At 38.1% G+C, this 24,664-nt stretch overlaps 1 protein-coding gene and 1 pseudogene across 2 annotated transcripts; one reads left to right on the top strand and one right to left on the bottom strand.

Moving 5' to 3' along the window:
• The first annotated feature begins 4,957 nt into the window (after positions 1-4,957).
• LOC103705336 (uncharacterized) lies at positions 4,958-6,718 on the top strand (annotated as a pseudogene). The gene is made up of 5 exons (XR_015967105.2): positions 4,958-5,581; positions 5,691-5,903; positions 6,001-6,066; positions 6,165-6,230; positions 6,450-6,718. The product of XR_015967105.2 is annotated as an uncharacterized LOC103705336 (transcript).
• Positions 6,719-8,503: 1,785 nt separating this feature from the next.
• On the bottom strand, positions 8,504-23,601 carry LOC103705337 (vacuolar-sorting receptor 3-like). Its single transcript, XM_039127464.3, has 12 exons — positions 23,003-23,601; positions 17,758-18,450; positions 17,391-17,479; positions 17,158-17,227; positions 17,007-17,090; positions 16,823-16,899; positions 16,667-16,748; positions 10,518-10,600; positions 10,299-10,365; positions 9,841-9,969; positions 9,644-9,753; positions 8,504-9,011 (listed from the first exon to the last, which is right to left on the bottom strand). The coding sequence occupies exons 1-12, from the start codon at positions 23,316-23,318 to the stop codon at positions 8,910-8,912; spliced, it is 1,902 nt and encodes a 633-aa protein (XP_038983392.2). The 5' UTR covers positions 23,319-23,601; the 3' UTR covers positions 8,504-8,909.
• Between the last annotated feature and the right edge of the window lie 1,063 nt (positions 23,602-24,664).

Raw genomic sequence — 24,664 nt, forward strand, 5'->3', positions numbered from 1 at the left:
GGCACCGTATTCACTCCGGATTAATAAATCGGGTACGAAATCGAAGCGTTGTCCCATCGGATCTCGGGGCCTCATCATGGGTCCGCAAAATCAAATCGTCTTGAGGAACGAGCGGACGCTGCCCCGCTCCCCTCATTTAATAAGATCTGGGACACGTGGAGCCTCGATGTGGCCTCCACCTCTTTGGAATTATGATCCAGTAACACGAAATCGGAAGCGTCCGACCTCGGATCACGCCGCGTGTCCGTTTTAAACCCCGTAACGGCACACTCATTAATGAGCGAGAAGCCTCGATTACGGGATCGAGGCACCGCCTCGACGAGCTCAAGGACCCCATCATTAATCCGCCGTAAAGCGATCCTGGCGATTCAAGAGACGCCACCTCCGCTTCAAGAAGCGTAATGGTACGAGCTTCATCATAAGCTCACTGAATAAAGCAGCCTCGAGACGCCAAAGGGCGCAGGTTTCACCATGAAAGCTCCGAGAAGCGCAAGGGGGCGGACGAGACTCGCCCCCCAACCTTAGTGACAGACCTTACTTCCCACGTCCGAGCCCACAAGTCGCTCGAACTCGGAAGTCGGGGGGTAGTGTTGGGGGGAATAAGATTTTTTTCCCAAATGACATAAATGCCCCTAAGAAGCCGTACAACTTCCGACCCCGGACGGTCGAAGTCGGCGTCCGACTTCGGAACGCCCGACCTCAAGACGACCGACCTCGAGACCTCCGACCTAAGAAAAACCCCGATGTTCGAGGTCTACTCTTGTCAGCCACCTACTACGGCCGTGCGCCTCTGAGGTCTGGCCGAGGACCATACCCTGACGCCCCTCTGGCATTTATTGCGCATGGTCGCTGTAACTCTCCGGCTTACTCCACAATAAATGCGGATCTCCGGCTTACTCCACAATAAATGCGGATCTCCGGCTTGCTCCACAATAAATGCGGATCTCCGGCTTACTCCACAATAAATGCGCATGGCTCCTGTCATCTACGGACTCTCAGCTCTCCACGGCAAATCAGCCGAGCAGAGTCTAGTCAACTATGATAAGTCTCCGATCTCGGCCATACCTCCGACACCAATGCAATAATTCGCCCGATAGCGTGCTAGTTCGGGCTGTACGACGCCCTCATCGCCGACATCAGTGCAATGATTCGCCTGACCGTGCGCCGACCCGAATGACATGCCGAGCCGTACTACGGCTTCGCCCTGTTACATCGCAGGTAAACCGACCCCCGCCTATAAAAGGGAGCCTTGGCCTCTCAGGAGGAAGGGGAAGATCGATGCACTCTACAGACACTGTTTATCTCCTTTCTACACTATTTGCCCCCTCCCTGACTTGAGCGTCGGAGGGCCGGCGCCGGAAAACCCGGCCACCGGCTCGTGTGCAGGCACCCAAATGGAGGATGCCGCCAGCTGACGGATCGTCGCCTCGCCGCGTGGACCAGCCGTCCCTTCTCTCCGACCGCCCCAGACGGAGGACGCCGCCCGCCGACGGACCGCCGCCCCACCGTGAGAACTCGACGCTCCCTCTCCTCGATCGACGATTGCCCCCGGGTCCAATTTCCAGCAACAATTTCTATTCCGGATTGCCACTACTCCCAACCAAACATGCCCTACAAGACATCGGGCAATCTCAACAAAGAAAAGGCCGAACCAAAGTGACTTAATACTTGGGCCAAGGAATCAATTAGGGTACATGTAACCACCAAATAGTCTATGATCTCATGGTTTCTTAATCCAAAGTCGGTATTCAATAGATGAAAACCCCTAAGACATGGTGTCCAACCAGGTAGCATCTCTCAAACTGGACTCTTAACTTCCTCCAAGAGCCGTGCAGGCTGTTAAAACTTCGCACCCGGCAAGAGCCAAGCCACCAACTTCCACTAATTTAGATGTCTAATCTATGTGAGTGATGCTAAATGGTGCCCAATTTGTGCAGCAAAAGCTTCTCTTCCTACGTGGCACAAGTGGATTGGCACAACTCATGGGAATTATAGTGCAATATATGGACACTGGTCGAATATAGAGTTGCCGAGCCAGCATTAGATAGATTCTAAAAACTTTTTGTGTGCACGAACAGGTGCCCCTATGCATTTTTCAATTTAAATTATTAGGTTGTCAAAGATTTATGATTCTAATTCTAATATCCTCTATAATCTATCAGTTTGGCTCTCAGACTTAAGGAGTTTGGCTTTTATTTACTAAATATAAGATCTGAGCATCTAATCTCAGCTCTTAATCTCCATTAAATATATCGAAGATTCAAGCGAATTAGAGGATTAAATAATCTCTATTAAATATATCGAAGATTCGAGCGAATTAGAGGATTAAATACATATAGGAAACAATCTTTGCCGGTAATTGTGGCGGAGATATATCGCTGGCGTTTCTTATTTTAATGCGTTATTATATTGCAAATGAAGACTTCTAACACTTGTGTTATCAAGGCCTGTTCTCTAAAAAGAATACACAAAGACAGCAAGATCACCGACCAGGTTATCTTGACGCATTTATAGGCCATGATCATGCTTAGCCAGATACATGGAGCAGGCCATTTACTTCAAAAGTAAACATATACTAGGTCATGCTTCATGTTATCTTCATGGCTAAAAAAAAGATCACTCAATCTTTGTAAAGATTTAGGGAGGTGGATGGAGGTGGCCATGACTGTGTAACCCTAGAACTCCTAAACCTGACACATTTAAGACACAATTCTCTTGGTCCTAACACTGTATTTCATATTAAGCTCTTGCATTGATGATATTTATCTCTTAATTTTGAAGAAAGAGGAAGGGGGTTCGATTCCGAGTGGTGCCGGCCCTCGCTTCGACTCTCAATTAACTTAATCCCAGTTTCACAAGCTCTAGCTCTGTTTATCAAAGTAGGGAGATGGTGCTAAGATAATTACTAGAGAAAATTAGTCCTACCTTTCTTTCTTTTTTTTTTGGTTGTAACAGGGCATTGGAGGGTGGTGCCTCAGGATTATTAAAATTTGCCTCTATAAACTTATTTCCTCCTCCAGTCCGTGACCTGAAACTTTTGCAATGATATTAGCAATTAGTCGCATGGGCCATAACTTGCTTTATAGGTGGCACATATTTACTATATAAAATGACTATGGAGCAATTTTTTTTTAAAAGTTAACAGAAAATGCCCTGCACAATAATTGAGTTCTTGATTAATGTAACACACGCCCATCCTTTTCTTTCTCTTTCTCTCTTTTTCTCGTGCGCGCACAAGTAGACAGACTTTACTCTTTTTGAAAGCGAAGGATATCTAATTCTCTCAGTCTAAACTCAATAATAAGATACTTAAATCAATAATCCATACTATTGATCATAATCTATACTAGTAAAAATACCTTAAAGCCAAAAATCACATATTTGAGAGTCTCTAATCTATGCATCGAATAAATACAACAATGAATGGTTAAAATGATATGGGTATACAATCTAAGTATTAGAATATGTTAAATTTTAATCTCTACAATTTTTAAGAAATATAGATTATGATTAATATCTCTATATAATGTAAACCATCCACTTTTTGTCTGCTTGATATATAAGTTAGAGAACATCAAAACATGCATTTTTTTTATTTCTAAATATTTTAGTTGATATATATTATGATAAATTGTGTAGATCTTCGAATTTTGATTGTTGATTTTGGATCTTAGAGGAGATACCTAAAAAAAATAAAGAAGATACCATGATAAAGCTACTTAAATCAACACTTTTATCCACCAAGTCATATATGAGCTCCTCAAGACTGTTAAGACTGATGAGCATCCCTTTGAGATCTCGCTAAAGTCTCATGGTGGTAGCACCACGAACATAGGATCGAGTTCTCAGGAAGGCTACGTTCTATTGGTGTAGCCAAAAAATTACTACAGCCTTGTGTATCAAAAGAAAGTGACCAAAATGACCTCCCAAGCCACTTTTGCTTGATTGGTGAAAAATATTGGTATCAACTCTCTCTCTCTCTCTCTGCATTTTTTCTTTTCAGAAAAGAAAAAATGCTGTTGTTTCTACAAATATAAGTAGAGAGAAAAAAGACGACTCCTTTCAGATGGAGATGGAGAGAACAAACAAAATAATGGGCAAGTGTTAACTTAGCACATTCCTAATACTCATTGTAAGAAAAGACTAAAACTGTAGAAGCTGCAGAATAATGAATCAACACAAAAAATTTCATAGAGTGATTTTGGAAGTCGCTTTATTTTTTCACCTCAAGCTCACAGAGAGGACTGACGTTTAATCCACAAAGTGCTTAGAATTGTTTGTAGCTGCCAAAAACCATGATATCCTAACAATCTGTAAGCCAGGGAATGTGCAGCATCCATGGGAGACAATAAATCACTTCTTCTGATGCTCTGTCCCTTTTTCTTTAGAACTCCCTTCAGAATTTCCAGAACTCCTCCCCACGTTCCTGCAGGCCTCTTCTCTTCCCCTCCTTTCTTTATTCCCACAAAAACAACAACAAGAAAAAAACATCCCTAGATTAATTTAATCCCTTAACAACACTCCCCACGTCCTTCCTACCTACATTTATAGTCTAAGCCTCTCCTAATCATAAGCTTATCACCTTTCCAATCATTCGCTTTAGACCCTGGAAGCCCTTATATGAATCCCAGTGAATGCCAACTTCACAAAGTCTTAGATAAGCTATTTTGTTCTTCTCCTGCAAAGAAACCCTTCTCTTTTTTTTTATTCCATCATTGCCTGAATTTAGCACTCTTTGAGCTGTATCGCCCCCATGGTGGACTATGAAATATGTTTATTATTGATAACTAAACGATTTTCTGCCAACTGAAGCCAACTCTATGCTTGTCGCATTCTTTAAAACCAACCATTATAAGTACACCATCATCAGCTTCGTTAGGCCTCACCAAGCCATTCTATCAGTGCTCATTCCACCTTGAGTCCCTCCTTTTGTATCACCACCTAGATTTCTAACTCCGAAATGGAGCCTGAAGGATTGGTCTCAGAAGCAAGCTGGAACTCATTCGATGCAGTGATGTCGGCCGAGGAGTCTGAGATGATTGCACACCTGCTAGGTGGCCACCAATTCCTGAATGAGCTTGATCAAGACCCGACCATCGAAATGCCACCAATCTTTGGGCCGGACCATGGTGCTGATCAGTATTATTGTTTGCATGAAACTAGTTACAATCCATACTATTGTTCTCAGGGGACAAGTAGCACTAGTACTAGTAGTTTCTCTCTTCCCCTTGCTGACAATGGATGCAGCTACTTGAGTGATTCTAATGCTGTTCCAGAGATCAGCATCAGTCCCACCACCACAGTGGATTTTAGCATTGAGAAAGAGCAAATCATTGCTCCATCCCTTGCTGTTGTTTCCTGTCATCAATTCAATGAGCCAATTTGTGCGACAGAGAAGACATGCAGCGACGAATTCAGAGTCTCAAAGGAGAAGTCATCGGTGCCTGCTCTTCCTTCTCATCAGAACTCACAAGCCGCCAAGAAAAGGATGCATGTAAGTGATGCTGAGCAGCCCACTACAAATGAAAAAGATGGCACCTCGATTGGAAGTCCTAAGAAGAAGGCTCGGGCCTCGACACTGGTGAGTGTGCAACTTCTTTTCTAACTACAAATCTACACATATCTGATCTCTAAGTTTCCATTGGAGTACTTTCTAGATATTCTGATGAAGAGAGTGCTACATATATTAGGTACCTAAGAAGGGGAAGAATGCTCAGTCTAAGAAAGCTCAAAAGAGTGTATGTACTGGCAATGAGGAAGACAGCAATGCTGACTTAAATGGGCAGAGCTCCAGCTGCTACAGCTCGGAGGATGATTCAAATGCCTCCCAGGAGCTGATCGGAGGAGGAAAAACAAGAGCAGGTCGGCGGTCGGCGACTGATCCCCAGAGCCTCTATGCAAGGGTAAATACTTGGATTTCATTTGAAACCTATGGTGCAATAATCCTGCTGCGAACTTTTTGGGGTTCTGATGTCGTTGCCACTTCAATAATTTCAACAGAAAAGGAGAGAAAGAATCAATAAGAGATTAAGGATCCTGCAGAACTTGGTTCCCAATGGGACCAAAGTAAGTTTTGGTTACTGCACTAGTCCTGCTTTGCTACAAAATTTTCAGATTGAAAAATGCCGGATAGTTAGTGAGTTGAAATGGGTATGATCTTACAGGTAGACATTAGCACAATGCTTGAAGAAGCAGTTCAATATGTGAAGTTTCTCCAACTCCAAATTAAGGTGAGGATTCTCTGCCTCATTTTAGTGTTAAAGTACAAACTAAATTCAACAACACAAAACTAAAGGACACGCTCATAAACAAGTCCAAATCTATTGAAGACTTAACAACCATACATTTTCTTTTATCCTAAGACAAGGTAGTTTGATGTAATTAGCATTTAAACCAGTTTACTCAAGATATCTGAATTGTAGTAATTTTTCTCCAATTTATGTGTGCAGCTTTTGAGCTCGGACGAGCTGTGGATGTATGCTCCCATCGCTTACAATGGGATTAACATTGGACTTTGATCTAACAATATCTCCACCTTCAACAGTGAGATCCAAATGGACTCAAGACTTTTGAGATTGCACTAGCACTCACAGCCAGAGAGATGGTGCTGCATCTATGTTGTTTGCAAGTCTCTCAAAATTATATCATTATTCTTTTTTTTATAGATTCATTACTACATAGTAATAGGTGCATCTAAATAAGCTATTCTTCTATCTGAGGACTGAGCTTAATGATCACATTGATCAGTATCTCAGAGATTTTTACACCGATCTCTGAGTGTGGGATGTAGATGGGGTGAACCCCCACTTTCAAAACATCGACACCAATTCTTCTGTTCATTATATGTAAAATTTCCTATTGAAATGAGCTTGGCACTGCTAAAACTCTTTCCTCCAAGATAGCAATGACCAATGGAGGCTAATCACAGTTACAACTCCGGATTACGGCTATACAACCCTGAATGGACCCATAAAATATAAATGGCATCAGGTCGACTTGGGTTTCACCAGGATTGGGCTATACAATGGGGGTTAGCCCTCTCCTAAATAGCCATGCTTACACTTAAAACTGAATCTTAATAATTAAAATAGGTTGATTGATCCCTGATTCAGTAAAATTTCTTCAAAAATTAGCAGCCTTTGTGTCCATTATGGGCTTCGTTTGGTTCTATTTTTGTCATTAAAATGAGTAGGACAAGCTCTATAAAGTGTTATTTTAGCCATAGTTTAAGGGTTAGCCTAATCCATGTAAAATGGTTCAGCCAATGAATGTGGGAGAAATCTCTGTATTGGAATGCGGCCTTCACCTAGCGGTGATAGCTTTGAAGATCATGGAAAGGTTTTAGCTTGCCATTGGCATCAACCATGTCTGAACTCACGGCGGTGGTGGGGAGCAAGTGGTGCAAACCCACCCATATATTACTGAGATGAAATTCATGCATGAGGATGAAAGTGGATTAGATAACATCATATGCATATCCAAATCTATGTAAATATGAATGCATATTTAAGCATCCAACTAATACCCATATCTATATTCATATTCATGAAAAATAGATATAGACATGAATAGACAATTACTCAATTTGTATTACATTATCTGGTTCTATTTATAATCCTATATAACCTTTAAGAAAAATAAATAACTAATCATAATAAATTGTTATTGACTTAATTTACCTACCACTCTGTGATAATTTTGATTTGATGACATTAAGTTTAACTATCTAACTTATATCCGATATCCATACTTTCAATTTATAATTTGTATACATATCCATGGAAATGAATATCCAGTTGATATCTCAACCACTTCCAAATTTTGTGGCATGCATGGTTTGCAGACTTTAAGCTTGAGTTCAATAGTGGACATGGAAACATAATATGGAGAACTAGGAGGTAGATGATGGTTAGGCCAGCATGCAGAGGGAATGGCTAGAGAAAACTGGGCAAAAGATTTAGGAAGCAACAGCTTGGAGGGATTCCAATTTTAGCATATATATATATATATATAAGAAAAGGCATAGATTCTCAAAAGGCACAGATGTCGAAATATATAGTGTGGATGGATGTCCCCCTAAAAAGAACATTAACGTTGGTGAAGGGGTGAGAGAGAGAGAGAGAGAGGGAGAGAGGAGGGCAACCATTACGATTCCAAGCCCTCACATGGAATAGAGGTCAGCTTTAGAGTAAAATTTATGAACGAGCATCCTTTGAACATGATGCCAGATTATTCGCCAAGACAAATTCCGACAAGAGATTACCAATGAAAACCACATGTCCAGTCAGCAAGCAGGAAAATCTACTGATCTACTTTACTAGTTGCAATTTAAACTTGTACACTGGCAACACGTATGAAATAAGAAACCATCCTATGGAGCACCATCTCTAGAATTTTTCCATAAATTATGTTGTCAAATCACATATATAGAGATGATTAAGTCCAGAATTTATAAATGTCTTGTGCTGATAAGAATAAGAATCTATATTGTAATTCCAGCTCATGCAACCAAGGAACAATCATATAAATAAACAAAATATTAGAATATTGTCATGCTGGTCTATCGCCGTATGAACTAAAAAGGCCATCATACCACCAAGCACAATTTCTGTTGAGTATTCATGCTTTTGGCTATGTTATCAAACTACAAGTAAGATTTGGGATATGATGTGCACAAAAACCTATACATGTACTGTCTTGATCAAAATTAAAGATCTTTACAACGCTCAATCCATCCTAAGTCGCAAACAATTTTCCTCAGCCCTTACGAATCTATATAATGTTGAATGTTCCTCCTATGGGCATTCCTCTCTTTCATCTTTTATTTGTCCACCAAGCCCTCTATATCTTTCTCGCAGGGGCAGAGAGTGAATAAGTAGGTACTTCTTCATGAAAACCAAACCTCCATTTCAGACACGATCTTCTTCATGGGTATGATTTGGGACCTCTCCTTGACTGTCCAGTGGCATGTATTGTGCCATAATAGCTCTGATCTCCGAGTCCATGTATGACTGCAACGAAAAGCAAAAGGTATGCAGAGTCAAGAATTATCAAAATAGATAGCCTAAAAGCAACAATTTTCAGATGAGCAAAAAGTCAAAGCAATGTAGTAGGGGGGATGTTATATACAACAATTCTCAGAGACCCGTCAAACTTTTCAGTGGGTGTCAAGAAAATGGAGGCAGGGAGAAAGTTTCAGCTATTGGAAGCAAGATCGTGCCAATAAATTCATTAAAAAAATGAAGCACAGACATACTAACTTGCAGTTACTTGATTCTAAAGATGTTAAATGTCAGAAATGAATGATTCTATGCCAAAAATGTGATATCGGCAGAACTTCCGTGGTTTCACACGAGATCCTAAGCCACCTTTGCACAACGATGGCTTCTAAATCTACTCCACTCTAATTGGCAGATAGGAAAACCTTCCTTCTATTCAGTTTAAGCCAAGGCAAACAATTAAATGCCAATTTGAGGTTTTCTAGATGAAATAGTTCATATAAAGTATAAAGGACAGATTTGATATGGTGAACTGCATCTAATTTTATTGACCACAAACTATCAGCCAAAGAGAGACATCGAACAAAATCTCCACTTCAAAATTAATCAATTTAAATATAATGGACCGGTTATTATGAACTTACTCTTAATCTATATTTATACACAATATATGCTCCCAAAGCAGCAAAAGCCGAGAGTATTAGGATCACCCAAAAAGCAATCCATGTTGCCTTGGCCATACTTGCACTGTCACCTGCATATAAACCATCCAAACAATATCAAATAATACAGTTTTACCAGGATGTGAGTATATACTAATATGCTAAATTACAAATCTCACTTATGCAAATGTCCTGTTCCCTCATGTACAAAAGGCCATCACTACAAGTGCACTCATAACTTCCCCACGTATTTTTGCAGCTACATTCAAGGCACTGACATGCTGTCTTCTCCTTGCATTCATCAATATCTGCGGATGAGAAATGAAATGGTTGCATAGGGCGAAGAATTTGTCAGGGTTTTGCCATCTGACATATAGGAAAATTTATTTTTGCAATATTAAACGCTGATATGATTACTTGAGGTGTGAAGCAAATAAATTTACTTGATTTTGAGCATTGTTTTCCGCAAGAAAGACTGCAATATACATACATATACTATACATCCATACATATACATAGATACCTACATATAGGTATACATATACATATGTATATACACATATATATTTAAATATATATATATATATTATCTGATACAACATAATTGTAATGAATAGTAGTCAACTGAGCATCTTACCTTCACAAGTTTTCGTACCATTTCCTTTGAATCCAGTGGGGCACTTGCACTTGCTGTCTCCAGCATCCTGTACACACCAAGAACATGAATTTGCTGAAATCACTTCAAAAAAAAAGAAAAAAAAGAAAAAATAGCCCATCATGAAAATTAATCAGTCACTGTCCCTAAACCCTGCATTTGATTAACAGTATTTTGCAACCTAGAGCTCTCTGAACCAACCTGACAAGCAGAGATGGTCTTGCCCTCACGTGTTTCCTGCCAACAACCTCCATTATTTATCCTGCACCTTCCTGGACCAATTGCTGCAGAGAAGTGGAGTTAATTAAAAGGTGTCACAGTGTAGAATGGAGAAATCATGCATCCAAAAAAGAGGATAGCTGTTATTTTCTATTATAAGGATGTACGCTATAAGAGATTTCCTCCAGTTAATCACCTGACTTCAAGTTTTCCAGCCTCTACAACTACCATCATTATGGCATTTAATTGCCATTCAAATAGTTTCTGGGTACAAGAGTTATGCTCTAATGTGTATAACAAAGAATCAATGGCTGTTGGAAACATGTTACATTGCAATATAACAACATTAAGTAATTTTCATAATAGCCATTCTGCTGCAGAAAAGTTTGGGATGATTGAATGAGAAATTAGGCTCAGATCCATTTTTTCATGTTTAAATCTGAAATAATTTTAGATTTTCTGGAAAAATCTTGTGGGGGAATGAATCCATGTCCTGGGTCAAAGGTGTCCTTGTTTGGGAGGTGATCCTCAAGCGTCAGTGTAAGGAAGGTGAACAAAAGACATATGGAAGAAGAGAAATTCAAAACTATATATATATATATATATATTTATTTCACCAAGAATCTATATATATCTACATGGATCCGAGCTCAAAATATTTTTTAAAAATATTTATATTTAAAAAATATTTTTATATTAAAAAATAATTAATATAAAAAAATAAAAAAAATTAGTAGTACGTATTACATATTTTAGAAGTATTTTCTGAAGTAATTTTTTTTAAAAATTTATAGTATTTAAACATATTTTTAAATTTAAAAATTATTAAAAATATATAAATAAATCAAAAAATATGAAAAATTAGTACCATATATTAGATAAGTTAGATGTATTTTCTAAAGTAAAAAATATTTTTTAATCATCATAACATTTTGCTATTTTAAAATAATTGATAAACCGAGTTACTTGATAAATCTGCAAGAATGGAACTATTAAAGAAAGAGGCTAGAGCGACACATTGGTTGGGATCATGGGTAAATGCTCTTGAGTTGGCACCATTGGAAGTGCAACTAGTGCAACATATAGTTCAATGGTGGAAGGATAACCAGGTTGAAGTAGTACCTAGCTGGTAGTTATCCCGACGTATCTATGTACCGGAAATGCTGCTGATAAAGCATTTCATTCATTTTAAAGTAGCAAAGTAGAGGGTTTCCTAGAAGCTAGAGATGGACTGCCGAGCGGCAGAGCCCTTTCTATCACTCCAGAAAATCATATGAGGCGTGTGCTCCAGATGATGAGACAGATCCTGGTTGTCATTCAGACGAGCCTAGATGAACAGTGGCAGCAGGATGAGGTGGCCAGACATATGGCTCGATTTGGGCCCTCACACTACGTGTCGGGCTCCAGTTTTGCGATCTAGAGTTCAGAAGAACTTCCTCAGTTAGGAAGGCTGTCGGTAGAGGTGGTGGCTGTATATTAGATCCTATCATCCGCAGCCGTAGGCGCCGCACCTATGACCTATATAGATACGGATATGGATATGGTACGTCTGAGGCATTGTCTTCCGATGGCAACTATCCTATGTAGCCCGAAGCATCTTAGAGGTCAAATTTTGCTGCTGGCATATTCGGATGGGCTCCTCCATAGCCGTATTATCAGCCAAAGGACATCTCTCAGAGCTAGAACTTCAGCGAGATATTCTTATAATCCAGAGTGCGTTCTTTATAGGATGAGTGTACAAGACTACAATGTTGTTTAGTTAGAGGGATGGGTTGATATGCCTTCTGATTATGCTAATGATCTGGATATCTACGAGAAGCATTTCCACCCAACGAGATTTTAAATATCAATATGTATATTGTACTTTAAATATATGTAATTGATTGTATCGTTTTGTATTTTGTATCACATTAATTGATTTTAGGATATTTCATGTTGCTTCTTGTAGCATGCAACATCTCACTAATCATTTTATATTTTGTACCATTTTAAAACAACAAGATGCATCATTTAGGTTATGTCGGAATCATAGAAACATTAAAAAAAATCAAAAAACATTAAATTATACTTAAAATGATTGAAAAAATGAAAAAAAATAATTACCAATAAATCAAACTTAAAAAGCTTTAAAAAAGATTTGGCGTGTCAATTCAGAATTGGCATGCCTTGGCATACCGTGTCGGTATGATACCGAACTGATACCGTACCGAGCTGTTCGCTAACCGATACGGGTTCTAGTACTGGTTTGGCAAACCTTGATACATATTATTTATTGCATAGTTTCGACAAGTTTTAGGCTAAATTATTTCTTTTTTTAATAGAAAATGAAGTAAGCACTCCACCAAACTTCAGTAAGGGAATGAAGGTTACAAAAGTTTCGGAGCAGAATCTCAGAAACATAGAAAAAAGAAAATGAAATGCAATTTTAAACATAAGGGAGGAATGTGCTGAGGCCTTTTAAGGAGGAGCTAAGTCTTTCCAAGAGGCTAAACGAAGTTTGAGAACAGATTGCCAGTTTTATTGCCTTCCTGAAAGTTTTATTTCCAGTTACAATAATATTTCTGCTTTCTTGAAGAATAATATCAATTACAGTGCTATTACTTCTTGACTTTAATTGTTAAAAACAATATATTTAGTAGACGTGGAGCCTTTTAAGTGCATAGAACAATCACATAGTTTTCTTTATGTTTTAGTAAACCCCCAAGTACATTTGTTTTAGGAATTACTTTCTCATATATTTGAGGTGAAGGGGCTATTGAATCAAATGCATATAGCCATGGATTTTTCTATCATTTTTATTTCTTGAAAAATTGTGGTAGGAGGAAGATTGACCAAAATCAGCATGGGGGCAGGCTCAAACCTAGGTTACTGGAATCCAACACCCAGTGATATTACCAATTGAGCCAATTCGCACCCTTGATGTAATTATGAGATGTATTTATTTTATGTAAAAATATCATTCTTTTGAAATGCGCTATAATTCAAAATAATCTTTGTGACACACACAATAAAGGCCTTCTCAGAAGCCTTGGCCTGTCAAATGTTATATTTATTATCTATCCCCTCTTTTAACTCAAGAAAAGAAAAACAATTCAAATTGACACTACATAGCTTACGTACTTGAATAAATAAAAAAATGACAACAATATAATAGCTAACACCAAAACAAAGCTTTAAAAAAATCTGCATCTAGTTTGCGCCAAAACTAATTGGACATCATAGACATTCAACAAAATTTTAGATATCGGTACATATTTTATACTTTAAGTCCATTAAAGAGACTCCATTTGTTATATTATATGTATATTCAAATATAAGTACTTTAATTGTACTTCAAGTCCATTTGATGACAAAAAAGACATAAAACAACATCAAAATACTAAATCAAACAATCATAATGATAAAAATAATACTAAAAATAAAAATAAATTAAAAAACTAAAAAAATGAAAAAAAGAAAAAAAAGAAAATGGAATACTTATCAGATGATCAGTACACCATGTCATACCGTATAGGTCAGCGACCGGTACGGCACATGGTATAGGTTCGGCAAACCTTGTTTTAGAACATTGTTTCTCCTATCCTTTCCAATCACCAAACATTAGGTTGGATCAATCTGACCATCTACTTGCCCTTCGTCTCAAAGATCGATCACTGATGTCCATATATATGTTTGGGATAGTGAGCAATGTTAGACCTAACCCTAATTAGATCCTTCCTGTAGTTCCTCGCAAACATTGCAGACCATCCCCAATTAGTCCTGCATATTGCTCCTTTATTCTCTCTCACTTCCTCCTCTTGTCCTACCTATTTTGGGCTCAAAATCCCTTTGTATCGTCTCAATTTTGACTTGATGAGAGAAGGGGCTTACATTCACTCATTTGATGAGGACTCTTACTCCTTGAAACAGAGGCAAGCCCAGAATGGCAGTTGGCCGTATAAATATGCCAAGTATCAGCATCAATTAAGCACTAGATCACCATATACTTGCTTTTCTATTCCACAAGATCATCTAATCTCTTTTTCCACTTCATTTTTTCACTTGATCTGTTAGTTGATAATCATAAGGTTGACTGACAATAAGTTACAGCTCTTTGGTTGGTTCGGATGTTTCTGAGATTAGTGTCGTTTCTTCAACCAGAACTGACAAATATCCACTGGTTTATGTGTTGCACTACTGAAGTGGTTCTGTGACCACTTGATGCATTTTGCAGAAACCTGCAAAGCATTTGAATTGTAACTTTTAGGCATTTTAGACTGTCAGAAAAGATGAGTTATCCTACCACTATATAAAAGTGGCCATGTTTTCCAAGTTTTCAATTCTCATTATAAGCCTAATTAAATATCTCTTTTAGAAGTTTATCATGCTGAACTTCTACAAGAAGGATCCTAATGCTGATGGACTCTAGAAAAGAGGCCAAGGGAAAAACTCTCCTCAACTTGGGATTGCCATGACTCTATGCATTAAAAGAGTCCCATATACTTCAAAATTCAATTTCATAATGATTCGTTGGTCATAGAAAAACTTAAGCCCATGAACATTAAGAATATAACATAAAAAATCCTTTACACATTGATCCTTTTTTCTTGCCATCCCCATGAGTATCTCTCCAAAGCCCTCTCTCCTCTGGTTTCAATGTCCATAACAGCTTGGCAGATAGTGCTTTGTTGGAGTCCACTTTTTGTCACTTTTGTTTTGCTGATTAGCAAAAACAAGTTCTTTCCTGCCCTCCGACCAAAGACTTTGGTATATTAGCACATAATCCATACTAACATCTTTTTAAAATTTGTCATATATCTAAATCTTTACTAGCAACCATGTGCATTTGCACGTGCATTATAACTAGCTTATCAAAAGGCTGAACATAAGTTTTGTCATTTTGCATTGGTAGGATCTTAGTTAATTGTCATTGCTCCGCCTCCTTTCTCCCTTGCTCCAAACATAGAAATGAGCTCCAACTGTTATGGGTAAACATATACTTGAGCATCACATACCGTTTATTATTAGATTTGAGATGCACAATTTCAATAAGTTGCAATATACCCTTTAACCATCTTTTTATTCTTCAATAAATATAACAGATCTTGATACCTCAAAACACTAATTCTCCAACAAATATACCCTTTCTCAAACCCAAAGGCTCTAAAACATCTAGAATCATTACCAAGTGCTCTGTAATTAATTTGTGCTTCAATAGAACCACATATAAACGTAAATAACAGCAGAAATATTGTATATAAAATGTACAACCTCAGAGTATCTGGCTTGACCGCTTGAGTAGTTTCAATTTCATAAAGGTTGAGGTTGGACAATTTATGCCTCTGGGAATTCTTCATAGTACAATATTTTGGGTCTGTTTGGTATTCTTGTTCTTTTTTTGTTTTGGTTTCTCTACAAAATAGTCAAATATCGCATGGAGATTGATTTTGAAGGTAGCATTTGAACAAAACTTCTGTTGTTCCTTGCTTTTAGTTTCATTCTTTGTTTTAAAGCAATAACTCTTTGCTACCAAAAGGTCCAAAGAGTTTACAAACAATTCAAGAAAACAACAGGGTTTCATCATACAAGCTTTTCAGTCTAGTTCATTTTCCTCTTCGGTTTTTGAAAACCAAAACAGAAAACAAAAGGAATACCAAGCAGGCCCTTAGTTATTTTTGGAAGATTTTTTTCTGTTTTATGAGTTCATAGGCACATCGTGTATGGTTTATACTGATCAGTTTACAAGCTAGAAAAGAAATGCACGAATTCAACAAAGTACCACCAATCAGCTGTGCAAAATGAGAGTATCCCTTTTCAGGAGATAATCAGTTTCATTTAGCATGCACCAGCAGCTGATTGATACATTCAAATACCAAGAAAGAAATGAAAAAGTGATCAAAAGATGCAACAGAAACAGTAAGGTAATATCTTTGTGAACTTAAAAGTTGCCTATCAATTAAACCCATAGATTGTAACCCCAGTATAACATGAATTTTTTACATAAACTTGGTTTTGCTTTGATAAGCACTCGCTCATGAAAATAAAATAATGATGATGATGTCCAAATGATATAGGATTGATTACTCAAGCATATTACTGGGATTTAAAATGTTAGACTTCAATTAAAATGTGGAGAGAAAAAAAAAGATCACCTTCACAATGGCTATAACCATCACCCTTAAAACGAACACCATCAACCACCGGACACTCGCAAACTCTGCCACGGAATGTGTCCTGAAAGGCAATCCGGCCATTAGGACAGAGAAACAACCAGAAGCATGTGAACTATACACTTAAGCACTTGAAACCTTGCAGGCAGTGAAGTTGGAGGCTATATCTTGCCAGCATCCACCATTATTGTCCAGGCATTCATTTGTTTGTATATCTGTATTGAAAGCGTATACAAATAAGAAACCTATGCTTCAAATATAAAATTTTACAACGTTAATGGAAAAACATTTTTAAAATAACTTGGCAGCTGTGGGATCCTACCATCACTTAAACAAACAGCTGGCTCAGTAGTTTCCTCAAAGCCAGCACAAGTAGCTTTCAAGACAGCTTTTTTCTCTAATTTTCCTGCAATTTTATATGTTAGCACCAGTAATAGCCTAAAAATTAGATAAATAATGTATCCAAGACCAACCTCGATATTGTCGATTATTAACAATAAGAGTAGGCAATATGGTAACATCTCCCCTCGAACCTTTTCCAACCTGTGCAAATAATTTTCATTGTCTAACATTTAGGTGGGGAATTTAATTAGCAATACAAACTCAGAATGAATTATATAGGCATCAATTTCAGAGTATGAAATTCATCATAAGTTCATAACAGATTTGACAGATCAATCTACCAAATACATAATGAAATACTGACCTGGGCATCTTGCTCCATTTTCAAAATTGGATTCTCAGAATCTGCATTTGTATCTCCCATGCACTTTTCTATCTTCTTGACATCTAGCCCTGCTTAAATGTAAGAATATTATAATTGTCCTACTAACCGATAAATTGATGCTTTTAGATATTGTAATGGAAATTGCTACCAAATTTACATTCATGGTGTCACACACCATAGCAAACCTAGTGCTCTAACATATCAGACCATCTTAGATATATTTTCATATGCGAAGTATGAAAGAGGATTTTTTAGGCATAATAATAGAACTGGAATTATAGCACCTCCCTATCATGTTAAGTCAGACCAATTAAATTATATTAGTCAACTTCGAAAATAAACCAACCTAATGACTTGATAACAGCATCAGCACACTCCTTGTTATATCTTTTCTCCTTCATCGGGCACCTAATGTGAAAATCAGTCACATAATCCCACCAGATCCAGGGTTTTTTACTTTCATTTGCAACTTTGAACACACAGAGCTGTCTCAGGTTTTCAACAACCACATCCTTTCCTTCATAACCAGTGCTGAAATCCTGCTCAGGATCAGGTGCACAATACCTCCCATGATTGATGCACTGGGACTTGCACTGTTTACTAAAAATGAATGGCTGAGGACAATACCATGTTATATAATGGGGTGTAAACTGACTGTAACCACCTTTCTCAAGTAGTTGAGCTGCACCCTTAAATTCCTTTATAAAATCCATCAGCATGTTGCATTTAGGCCCACACTCATCATTGCTATTAGTCCATAACTCATACTCCACACGATCATCTGGATGTGGAACAGCTTCTCTCCAGTCAAGGTTCACATTGACCATTTCACCACTACGAACAGCCTTCTTTAACTTTTCACCAAAATTTTTATCAATGAGTGCAGAGGGAATTGTTATGTTCTGAATATATTTTGCAGCTTCATCATCCTCTCGAGGCAGATCCATTGTAATCAGTGGTTCATCCTTGTCATCGACAACAAGCACTGCCGAGGCACCAGCATTCTGAGCATTCCAAACCTTCTTAGCAAAAAGACATTCTGTCAAAGAATAGAGTAATCAATACAAATATAATACACAGGAAACACCTTTGAAAAGAAAAAACTTGTTAGCATTTAAACTTGGGTTAAAATATGTAAAGGTGATATGCAGCACAGGATGATGTCTACCAGCTTTGGGGGTTACTGAATATCAATATTACATAGAGCCACAGCTTAATTATATTGCAAAATATCAGTGTGCATCGCCAATATCTAATGGAATATGGAATATGGAATACATACCACAAGACAATGCTAAGTTACTTATGAAAGGAAAAGCTAATTCTTTAATCCCTTTTTTTGCTTGAAATCCACATAAACCTGTTTTTCCACACGACTGCATTAATTGGAAATTTATACTAAATCTAGAATCTAAGATTTATTTTTTAAAATATTTCTTTTAAAAAATGCTTATGAAATATTAGTGCATTAGATGATGATAAACATTAAATTTATATGAGAAAAATGAGTTCATTGCAATAAAATAATGACTTTTTTTATATAATTCATGATTATAAATATAGACTAATTTTTTGGATGATTTTCCAACTTTGACAACGTAGTCCTTCTTGAAGTGAATTGCAACTCCAAGGCATGTTAAAAATCTTCTAAAAGACTTTTGACAAAGAATTGGGGTGTTAATAATTTTGTCACATGCAATTATTTGTTCAGATGTTATAGACTGACCTAATCTTTTTAATTGAAAAAATTAAGTCGGTGTTACTAGATATCAAAAGGTAGTTCCACCGCCTTCATGATAAGATGAAAAATAACAGCAAAGGAAAAGGCAAAAGAACATTAGGAAACTGCAAGCCTCTAGACCAATAAGCTAATAAAAGGAGTCTAACTGGTAACAACCAAACAAAATAGATGCTGTACCACCATACGGAGAACAAAGAGATAATACACATGCGACTCCTTCCAAATTGGGATAGTAGACACCATTACATCATCATCCAAGCCTTTCTCACCATGAGGTCAATTATGGAGCACATTAGCAGACCACCAAGTTAAGAAGGATCCATGTAAGGATTAAGCAGATTTTTACAACTTCTAGTCATGATATTTGATCTTTCCAGACAACCAAGGAGCCGACCTCAATTGTTAGAAATCAAGCTCATAAAACCAAGGAGCAACTTTTCAACACCAAAAACCAGTGGAGTTGGCTTAATATCCTGTCTCCACATACAAGAATTGTTCTTCCCTCACCAGTCTTCATCAAAGAAAATGCAGCAATTTTTTCCCACCTCATTTATCCGACTAAGATCTCTCTTGAGAATATCTACACATTATACTATAAACGCCATCGACCAATCATCTCAAGCCTTCGCCCAAGGATTAGCATAGTAGATAATAGCTTAGGGGCAAATGATGTCAAGGAGAACTAGACGCATTATCGGTCAAGCCAAATTTACCCTATCATGCTTCCCCATCTTGTGCTCAATTCCACTTCTAGATTTCTTTTCTCATGACATATTTTATAAAACCACCGAATGCCAATCCATTCATATGCTCCTATATACCAATGTCTTACAAGCCTTTCTTCCCAATAACATATTTCAACCACCATTTGCATAATATATGGCGTTACCCGTTCCTTCCCAATATCCAAAATTATGAACGATAATCCTCACGAAGATGCGGGCACTATTTGGATTTACATGTAAGATACTTGAATGTCCTTGCAATCATAAAGCTCCTGTTACAAGATTTTCTTTAACTCTTCCCCCCTCGAGCACAATGAAATTAAGTTAATGAACATTGTAGAGACCACATTAAAGAAAATGAAGAGGAAATGGGATCATTTTGCAAAAGAAACCTGTGGATGGGTCATCAACAAGCTCACGGAAGGAAGATGTCATAACAATTGTTCATCATCCACCTTAGTCATCTCTGTCCAAAACTATTTTTTTCATGAATCAATCATTCTCTATGAGGGTCACTTCCGCAACAGAAACCAACCTTGCCTTTATTGACTTGAGCAGTAATGCAACCGTGAGTGGGTAGAAACTTGTTACCCATGCACCTAACTTCAACAAAGGGAAATTTCTTTCACAGACCCAAACTCCTTCTCAACCTCTTTAAAACACTTTGCTTAACTAAGGCCCTGTTTGGCATCACTTCGCATTTCTAATTTTCAGTTTTTCAAGAAAAAGAAAGTGAGGCAAAAATGATGATTAGTAACCCAATTTCTATTTTCAGTTTTTTGAAAACTCTTTCTCAGATACTAGAAATTGCAGAAACTAAAATTCTAGTTTCAAAGCTTTTGAAAACTGAACCCACCCATAACCACCATTGCCTCCATTATCACCAACCTTGTCACCCCCCACTTGTCACCACCCCCACCATTGATTGACCATTGGCCACTAACCAGTGGCTGTCACCATTGTCTCCAACACCACCACCGCCAGCAAATGCAATTAGTGACTACCAAACAAGTTTTGGGTTTTCAGTTTTCAGAAAGAAAAAAAAACAAATATTTTTAGCTTGTAAGAAATTGAAATTGAAATTGATGCTAAACACCGCCTAACATATTGGTCGATCATCCTTCCTATCCATGACTTCTTCCTTTCAAGAGAATATTAAGCAGCACAAAAATTCTTTTAAGGGAAATTCTTTGTTAAAAGGTTAAGAAGATTCATCACTTTGCCTTTCATATTATGTAGAGTTCTGGATTAGGCAACAAGGGTATAGCTATTTAGGGACTTTCTTCTCCTAAAGTATGGAACATGCATCTTTCATCTATTCTGCCGTAAAATCCTCGTTCTCACTGTTGTCCCCTCATCTCAAGAATTATAGCTTAACACCCCTTTCTCTATATCTAAGCAAATATATTTCTGAATACCATGATCCTTTTGTTCACCACTTTAACATTCAATTTCACTCTCTCTCACTATAAGCTAAATTAACTTTGATTTAAGCCTCAAAGCAATTTTTTTCCTCTTTAGGTCACTTTTACTCTCTTTTCAAATCAATAGTTCCTCCCTTTTGGGTCTGTTCAAATCTAATATTTCCTGCATCTCACCTTAATGCCAAAATTGCAAATGTTCTGAAAATTTATACTTCAAATTCCATTGACATCTTAAGCACATCCAATCCCCAATTCCTTCAACTTGCTCTTCACATATCTAAGGTTTCTAAGCAAAACACTGATTGAGTTTTCCAATTTCTTGATGCACGCCCACTTCCCACTAACAATTGATATCGGAATTACAAACCACCTGTAATATTTTTTTTGGAAAAAAATGAAGCTTGGGCTCAACCCTTCCTAGAGGAGTAACAAAGTCAACTCAAGGCTAAGATAGCTGTCAAGGTAAACCACTTTAGCAGGTCAACAGAAAAACAGAAACCTAATCAATGGACAATAAAACCTACTAATCTTTCTCAAACAGGCTTTATATTACTGATTCATATAACCTACTTGAGATCACAGAAAAATCCTCCTAAAACCCAGTATTTAAAAATAAATAAATAAATAATATGAATTAACACTCCAAGTTTCCCCTCCTCTCCCCAGAATTCCGTGCTGCTTAAAGGATCTATTCATCTCTTTGATAATCTTTGAACTTACAAGCTCTCACTTTCCTATTGCTACTTTTAGCAAAATTCCCAAAAATATCAAGATGCCACCAAAGTTTTTTTTAGTTTAGGTACCTATCCACAAGCACACATAATCCATCTTGCATGATGCTAGTAAATGGACCTTATAGTGTCTCTAGATATCTCATTCATTTAACTTGAACCACCCATTACTTAATCTTCTTTTTTTGATGAATAAATTGTTCGGCTTAGATACATAAATATATCAAAAAAATATCCATTCTTGAGTTGTCACAAGGGACAATTTTCTCAATCATATGGTTAGTATAGTTACATGCATGGTTATGCCTTTCAGTTCAAATCACATGACTATTTAGAACAGTATGATATGTAGGTTGTGAACTAACAAATGCTGGCATGACATGTGATTCAGTGCCTCTAATGGAAACTCCTACAAATAAATGGAAGACAAATGTAATATCTATCCAGTACCCTTATGTGTTATTTGTTCACAATATTAAGTAACCTAAGCATTTTATGTTCAGGTACCACTCCACCCCCCCACCCACAATCTTTTGCATCAAAAGAAAAAAAAAAAAATCCTATGTTGATTGACAAGGTCTTTAGTCCACAAACAACCTAATGCAACAGTAAAAATCACTCCATGCAACTTCCATCTGTTGCAGGTCACTTCGCCAGCTAAAAGTTGATTTGGATACCAACTTCCCAATAAACAAACTTCCAGGAAAATTCAATCAAATCAAACATCAAAAAGAGGGGGGCAAACTCAGCATATATAAATTAACCGCAGTTATCATGGAACATCAAATAAGTGTCACCCCATCATATTACAGTTCATGCACATCTTTCCAATCCAAAGCTTATGCCTTTCAACCGCTAAAGAAAAGCCTGTGCTTTTAAAAGCAGCAAATTGAATGCCAACAGAAATCTGTACAAGATTCGCACTTCAACCGTTCCTTTTCGAGAACACTAGGGAATCGGAAAGGCTTACCTCCACGATCGATAAGAAGAAAGTTGGGGAGCGCCCCCGGCTTGGGCTTGAACAAATCCGAAGCCGAGAACTCCTTGCAGGCGTAGTTGTTGGTCTTGGGGTACACCACCGTGCCCGCCATGCTCCCGCCGTACTGCGGGATTCCGAAGTTGCCGATGGCGCTGTCGTGCTTCCCCCGAATCTCGGACGGCGAGGTCACCATCAGGCTGTTCTTCTCTACCACGAACCTCCCCGCCGCCGGCAAGGCCAAAAACCCCAGCCCCAGCCCCCAAACCGCGAAGAGAAACCCTAGGAGGAGCCCGTCCGATCGGCCCATCTTCCCCGACCCAACCGAAGCCGGAGAGAAGTAGAGCGATGGGAACAAGATAATTAAAAGAGATTGGCGTGGATCGAAAACAGAGGGTTTTGATCGAAAACAGAGAGTTTTGGGAGCCCGAGGGGGGAGGCGTGGGAGGGAGGGAGGGAAGGAGCGACTAGCGAGGGAGAAAAGGCGTACTGGAGCTGGTTTCTTCTTTCTTCGTTACTTAAGTAGCACGGAGATTTGGGTGGATGTTTTCATCGTAACCGTTTGTTGTTATCACTTTTGGTCGTCGGAGTTGAAAACGGGTCTTGGGAGTTGATCCTCGCGAGTTTATGGGTTCGGTCTGGCCCACCGTCCGTGACTCACGTTTTGGGCATGTTGAAGGTAAAAGGCCTGGATTTTTTTTATTTCAAATATTTTATTTATAGTTGTTTCTTAAATTGTTTTGCATGTAAATCCCTGAAATCTTGTTTATTAATATAAAATTTTCCTAGTTATTAGTAATAATGGTGCTCTTTAGAATTGGTGTCCTTGTTTATTAATAAAAAAATTACTCGTTATGTTTGCTTGTCTCTATCTGTGTCATTATGAATGGCTCCCTGTTCCTATCTCTTGCGTGTCCCGCGGAGATCAATTTCATCTTTGAGGCCACCTTCGTTGCCTACCAAGATTTTTGGCTGGCCATAAATAGTTTCGTTTTCGAGGGCACAGCGAGGTTCGTTTGGGGAGGGTCTTGATATAGGCTGTTGAGATTATCCATATCTCTACTGCTCGAGATATTTGGAGCTTCCTTTTTACTTCTACAGCAATCTAGGTGATGTTTTTTTACCTAAGAGCCCACGTATCGGAGTTTCCTCAAGGTCAATTTCAATAACAATATGGTGGCGGGTGTAGGGGAGCGGGTTTTGTTATCTGAGGCTTGGATTCAAGCTTAGTGGCCGCAGATGGTATGCTGATCTTTTAGACCTCATATCTGAGGCGGAGCTGAGAACAACTTGGGCTAGTATTGCCTTTACGATATGGGTTTTGAGAGCTGATTGCATTATTGTCGAAGGTGGCTTGGCGATGCTGGTTGGGTGAATTCAAGGACAGGCAAGGTCAGCTGTTGCCCACCCACTTCTACATGACATTCGGAGGAGTTCCAAGGATTGTGCGTCCTTGATGGCCAAACACATTTACATAGAAGCCAATAGGGTGGCCGATTGGATTGCTTTCTATGTAGGTCAGCACTCTATCTTGTGGACTGGTTTGCCTTCCATCCCACTTCGGCTTCGGGATATTTTGACTTTATGAAATATATTCATACTAGATATGTATGATTCGTCCGTCCTACCAAAAAAAAAGTTCAAATTTATAATTTT

The sequence above is a fragment of the Phoenix dactylifera genome, chromosome 7 (assembly GCF_051530095.1).
Source record: "Phoenix dactylifera cultivar Ajwa chromosome 7, Ajwa_hap1_PhDact_Kaust_v1.1, whole genome shotgun sequence".
NCBI classification, from domain to species: Eukaryota; Viridiplantae; Streptophyta; class Magnoliopsida; order Arecales; family Arecaceae; genus Phoenix; species Phoenix dactylifera.